Source organism: Marmota marmota, unplaced genomic scaffold, assembly GCF_001458135.2.
Source record: "Marmota marmota marmota unplaced genomic scaffold, marMar, whole genome shotgun sequence".
NCBI classification, from domain to species: Eukaryota; Metazoa; Chordata; class Mammalia; order Rodentia; family Sciuridae; genus Marmota; species Marmota marmota.
This window is the reverse complement of record NW_026000174.1, coordinates 19,524,879-19,531,053: the sequence shown is the minus strand read 5'-3', so window position 1 is coordinate 19,531,053 and position 6,175 is coordinate 19,524,879. Positions and strand designations below refer to the sequence as shown.

The 6,175-nt window shown below is 49.2% G+C and overlaps 1 protein-coding gene across 1 annotated transcript in view; it reads right to left on the bottom strand.

The window, feature by feature from the left end:
- Positions 1–597: 597 nt before the first annotated feature.
- Dnhd1 (dynein heavy chain domain 1) overlaps positions 598–6,175 on the bottom strand; it is a 96,533-nt gene continuing 90,955 nt past the window's right edge. The window contains exons 35-43 of the mRNA XM_048787911.1: positions 5,997–6,175; positions 4,902–5,867; positions 4,520–4,706; positions 4,187–4,309; positions 3,901–4,102; positions 2,966–3,057; positions 2,659–2,808; positions 1,638–2,440; positions 598–1,457 (exon numbers count right to left, since the gene is read on the bottom strand). Of these exons, the coding sequence (XP_048643868.1) occupies positions 1,107–1,457; positions 1,638–2,440; positions 2,659–2,808; positions 2,966–3,057; positions 3,901–4,102; positions 4,187–4,309; positions 4,520–4,706; positions 4,902–5,867; positions 5,997–6,175 (3,053 nt within the window). The 3' untranslated portion in view covers positions 598–1,106. The remainder of the gene's footprint in view (positions 1,458–1,637; positions 2,441–2,658; positions 2,809–2,965; positions 3,058–3,900; positions 4,103–4,186; positions 4,310–4,519; positions 4,707–4,901; positions 5,868–5,996) is intronic.

Below are 6,175 nucleotides of genomic sequence, written 5' to 3'. Positions count from 1 at the left end.
AAATCTTCCAAGTAACTCATGCTCAAATATTCAGGAACCTTTTCTGTCCACTCAAACTATATTAACTACTCCCTTCTAGTCATTCTATAGCACATCAACCTATTTGGTTTTCTTTATATGCTGGGCATGGGGACACATAATTGTAATTCCAGTAACTCAGGAGGCTAACAAGTTCAAGGCAAGCTGGGGCTATTTAGAGAAACCTTGACTCAAAATAAAAAAGGCTGGGAGCTGGGTGTGGTGGCACACACCATTAATCCCAGTGGTTTGGGAGGCTGAGGCAGGAGGATTACAAGTTCAAAGCTAGCCTCAGCAACTTAGCAAGGCCTTAAGCAACTTAGTGAGACCCTATCTCTAAATAAAATATAAAAAAGAGCTGGAGATATGGCTCCACAGTTAAGTACCCCAGGATTCAATTCCTTGTACCAAAAAAATAAAAATAAACAAGCCTGGGGATGTAGCTCAGTGGTAGAGCGTCCCTGGGTTCAACCCCCAGTACTGCAAAAACATTTTTTTGTTCTTGTTTATATGTCTACCTTTTATTGCCTGTTGCCCTACAATAGAACCACCTCATCTGCACCCAGAACAACACTTGGTATGAAAGAGTGCTCAATAAATAATTGTTAAATGAACATAGGGTCTTGTATTTTATTTGGCTTTTGTTTTTCATGTGTATAATTCACTCAGAGAATCCTTTGTGGGTGATGTGGTGTGGATGGTAGAGTAGGACTGGGGCATTCCCAATAATACCACTAAATGCCATTAAAAAGGATTTTGAGTTTTAATATTCTCCCTTCAAAAATATCCCTTGGGAATTTAGCTGAGACCACAGCAGAGAGCTACCCAGACAAGGGTTCTGTGTGTTAGCAGTTGCCAGATTTGTCTAACTCCTCAGATACATGACTATCACCTGGCCTCTCTCTTCAGAGTGTGCCCACCACTCTCCTCTCCCCTATTGCCACACAATGCCTTCTCCATAGCTTCAATTGTACACACTGTATTTTTCTCTCAGTGTGTAACATTTTACCTTCTGTGTATACATCACTATCTTTCCAAGTCCTGGAAATCATTCATGTAATTACTGTAGCTTTATTTTGGTAGAGGGCTCAAGTCAAGGGTGGGCTGCACACATGGACTCTCCGTTGGATACAGGTAGCAAGGCTGAGTTTCGTGGGTAAGGGCAGGTGCATCAGGATGTTCCTGCTGTGTAGCTTAGTGGAACCAAGGGGCCCGGCCATGTACACAGGGCAGGAGTACACAGCCAGGCCAGCTGGGACTGGCAGGTCATTGATGTACCCAGCCTGTGCAGTGACACTGACAGGAGGCAGAAGGCTGGGCTGGCTGGAAGAACTGTCCTGCAGAGCCCCATCTATTGGGTCCCACTCAGCATGCAGGAGCTGTAGCCCAATCAGTAGTAGGCCTGTCTGTGGAACCTTGGGATTTGGGCCATTCTCCACCTGGGGGTGCCAAGAGCTGGTTAGGCAGACTAGAAAGATGACAGGGTGGGGGGCTGTGTCATAGTAAAGTGAGATTGGAGAGATGATTAGGGTTACTGAGGGGCAAGATTACCAACAGGATGGGGTATAATCAGGGACTTTAAGGGGACGGAATGGGGAACTGAAGGGATGCTAAGGTACCCGGAGGCACAGAGGGTTGTTGTTCAGCTTCTGACGTTTACGTGAGAGATGACCGGGGCCTTGGCTGCCGGAAAGATTCGAGCTGGGCACCTGCTGCTGCAGGACAGCCTCCCAACGCAGTGCTAGCAGCAGGCGGCGTGGGTGGCTAAAGGCTGACAGATGAAAGATGCGCTCTGGTACTCTAGTGTCTGTGTCTGCATCTCTGCCTGCATCCAGGTAGCGAATTAATAGCTGTCCACGACGTGACTGCTGTCGCAGCCATTGCCAGGGTGGCTGCTGACCAGCGGGTGCGTGGGGTCGCCAAGGTTGGGGTAAGCGGCCAGTCCAGAGAGCTTGGGCCACCGCAGCACAGCGGTAGGAGGTGCAAGGGGGTTTGCCCTTTAGCTGCTCCAATAGGCAGTCAAGGTCATTTTGTAAAATGCCCACCAATTGACTCAGTTCCATCACTTCATTCTCTAGGAAGCCTTCCACTGGAGGCCGAGCCTTTGGCCCCAGCACTGCCCTTAGGGGAGACTTCCCTGGGCCAGTGTGGTCGGTCAGTAAGGCTTGCAATGACTCCAGCCTGCGTTTGGCTTGCACTAGGCGTTGAAGCAACCGCCTTTCTGCACGCCAAGGGCATCCTTGAGTGTTAGGAACCCACCAGGGTAAACTATGCTGCAGGGCCCTCAGGATAGCATGACTCTTGCGGCGCACCAACCATGCCTGGGGGCCCTCACTTAATCCACAGATCCGAGGGTCCGACGGTATGAGCAGTAGGTGCATCTGGGCCTTGCACTCTGCAATAGCATCTAGCTTCTCTAGTTCTTGGAGATAGAAGTGAGGGGTAAGGAATAAGATGGACTCCACACCCCGCTCCCAAGGAAGTAGGCCTTCCTTTGATCCCTTATGCTATCATCCCTATAACTATGTGAATTTTGCCCCTTTGTGTATCTACTGGCACCACCATCCACAGTCCTGTGGGGATGGCATTTCACTGCACTATTTCTGGCCCCCAAACAGATATTTATTGACTAGAGCTTACCTGAGCTGGGCATCACAGTGGCCAGCAGATACTGAGGTATGTGTGGTTGGACCCAATTCTTGCTGCTGAAGCTCAGGCAGGCTTCTGTGAGGCTAATTAAGACTTCTCTGTCCTTAGTGTCCCTCAGAGGTCCCCCATAGAAAACTGAAGCTGAAAATGGAACCCTTAGTTCCAGCCCTTCCAGTTCCCACAACCCTTCCCCAAACCAAAGTTGCAAATTAGGTCCCAGTCTCAAAACTCCCACCCCCACCCTTTTCCAGGCTCTCCTGGTGGCAGATGGCTGCATGGAGGACAGGAAGGGTCTCACCAGTGAGCTCTTGCATGGCAGTACTGGGATTGCTGAGACTGGTCCACAACTGCTCTTGGGTCTTAAGGGCCTTTATCAGAGTCACTGGACTCCTGAAGGAGGGGAACAGGAAGTCAGATTTCAAATATCACCAATATGCTGCAGAGCCTCAAGTCTTTTTTCCTGCCCAAACTTATCTTCTGAGCTCCAGGCTCATGAGGGTTTACTAGTCATTATCACTTGGCATGTTGAATACAACTTGCTTTCAACCAAAGTCATCACATTCCCTCATGAAATGTGTTTCTCATTTCTATCATATATCCCAGTGTGAGGTATCACCAGCTGCCCAACTGTCTAAGTCAGAAATCTGGAATTCATTCCTGACTCCTTCTTCCTCAGCCCCAATTTATTCTCTATTTCTACGGTGACTACCACCCTAGTCCCTACAAGCCATACTATGATTTTTTCCCTGGAGACTACTAGAACCTCCCAAAACTATTCTGTTCGCTTCTAATACCACCTCCTCTGTTTCACTTTCCACACTGCAACCAGTGGTCTTTCCAACAGACAAACATGATCACATTCTTTCTTCTACTTTAATACCTTCAGTGGCTTCTCACTATTCTTGGGATAACATCAGATCCCTTTGCTATGGTCTTAAAGGTCCTTTGTGATGAGCCTGGCCTCTCCCTACTCAATACCCAGCAGGTTCACCTCAACTATACTGAAATCACCCTTCTGTTGAACTTAGTTCCCTCTGTTCAGAAAGGCTCTGATTTGCCTCAACTTTTAAGGTTCAATTTAAAGTGAGATCCTAAAAGTCCTCAGAGAAGCCTTCCTAGAATTCCTCTTTCCTTCACTCTTTGGAAGATGAATTAGTTTTACTCAACCTAGTGTGTAGAAGATACTCAGTGTTTTCTGAGTGACTGACTCAACAGCATAAGTGAGTCCCTCACCAGAGCCCCCTGTGTGCCTGCAACTTCATTCCATAGAGCTGTCGGTGTAGCAGGAGGCCATGTAGGAGGAGCAGAGATAGTGCCTGGTCAAAAGGTTGCATGTAGAGTCCTTGCTGTGCTAACTCCATACTGTCAATCAAGATGCGGCCCAATTCCAGGGACTGGTCCCAGAAAACAGGCATGCAGTGTTGAGTCAGCACAGCTGGAGAGGAAGAAGAGTGCTGAGTCAACACAGCAGAATTGCCCTCCCCTTTCTGATTTGAGACCGTTGGGGGATACTCCTTACCTGGCAAGGAAGCAGTAGCCTCTGCAGAAACAATAAGCCAAAGACGGAAATCTTTGTGGACAGTAACCACATTCCTTCTTTCAGGTTGGGTTGAAAGCAGTTCCAATTCCATCTCTGAAACTACTAGAGTTAGATAAGGGATTGAGATCAGTCATTAGGTATTGGATCAGACACAAGTCTAGGGATCAGATTAGAGACTGAGGAATCAGGAGTCAGACACATGGCCAAGAGCACAGGCCTGGACCTAGGAAATTTGACAGTGAACTTGAGAGTTCAAGTTGTAGCCCAAGTTAGGGTGTGGTCCTGAAAGCCATTTCTAGGCAACAAACTCACCTTTGGCTCTGCCTATCAGCTGCAGCAAGAGTTGGATCAGCTCTCTTGGCCAGTGGGGCACCAGATGACAGTTATCCAGCACCAGCCAGTACCCCTCCAACATGGCTTGGCATAGAGTGTTGACCACAATTGAGACTGGGTCCCAAACTTCAGAGCCCAGGGCTATCACTTGCAGGTGTTTCTGCCCCTGGAGACAAATAGACAGAAGAGTGACTCAAAGCAATCCCAAGGCAACCCAAGAGACTCAAAGTAATACCACAATGATCCAAAAAGTACCTCAGTAATATAGAAGGATCCATGAGAATGCTGAAAGAGGGCATCCACACCTTCTCCCAGCCCCCAGAGGCCCAGTTACTCTGTGACCAAAAGACTAGGTCCAAACCTGTTCATGCTCAGCAGCCAATTTCTGGATGACAGTCAGAGGATGCAGGATGGCTGTGGGGTGGCCAGTCGAAGGCAATAAGATCAGTATGGGCTGAGTAGCCTGACTCTGTTCAAGGGGCATGGTGTGAGCAGCCAGATTTTCATCCAGGGGCCTCCCCAGGAGGCTGGTGGTGAAGTCTGCCAAAGCACCTGCCAGGCAGTCAGGTCGCAGCACACGCCACAGGATCAGCTTCTGGATGAGGCTGAGTGGCTCAGGACCTGGCCCAGGTGCAGGACCCAGCACTGTGGATGATAGTGACAGGTATTCCTGCCAAATATTGGAGTGGCCTGCTAGGGATGCACGCAGCCCAACAAATGGAGGCAGCAGCTCCAACATCCCACATTCTTGCCAGGCTCTTGGCCCTAGCCAGGCTGGCCGAACCACACCTGGGTCTGGCTTACTGTATTCAGTGCTGGCAGAGGTTGCCAGTCCAGGCCAGAGTGCCAAGCTTTCTAGCTTTGATGCCTTCCTTGTCACATGCAGCAGAGCCAAAGCACCCAAGGTACCCACCAAGGGTACTTGGGTCAGGCCTAGTGAAGCCACAGTGCTGCCCAGCAGCTGGTGGGTCAGGTGTATTTTTATCTGCAGTAGATGGCTGGCCAGGTCCTCCCCATGCTTTATATCATGTGGCTTCATGCTGTCTAGAGCTTTCTTTGTGACCACCAGCCAGTCCTTTGGTTTCATCCGGAAAAATGGGAGCAAGTTCTGCAGTGGGCTTAGGGCATTCACTAAGGCCATTCCATGTCTAACTACATGCTGGTAGGATACCCACAATTCCATCTCCTTCAGTTTTTGTCCTTCTAGCTCCTCACAATGAGCACGCAGTTGACATATCTCTGCCTGGGACCTCACCATATCCCGCAGAAACTTAGCTGGTTTCTGAGGGGTTTGTTTCTGCATCAGCATCATCGTCAGCAACCGCTCCTGTATATAGTAATTTGTTAGGTGGATCTGGCCCTTTCCCACAGTCCCCAAATATCTACATTCATCTCCACCTCTACACCCAGGCCCTTCCAGTGCTTATCCTATCCCACAGATTGGACCCCCAGGCACCTCAGCAGCCTCCACATCTTCACAGGCATCCAGGGCTCTGATTTTTATGTCCTGCCAGCGGGCCTCAAGCTCAGGATGCTCCCTGCACAAGATTTCATGCAGCATCTGTTCTTCTAGTATTTCCATGTTCAGGGACAAATCCAGGACATTCAGCCCCTTTAGCAGTTCATAACCTAGCG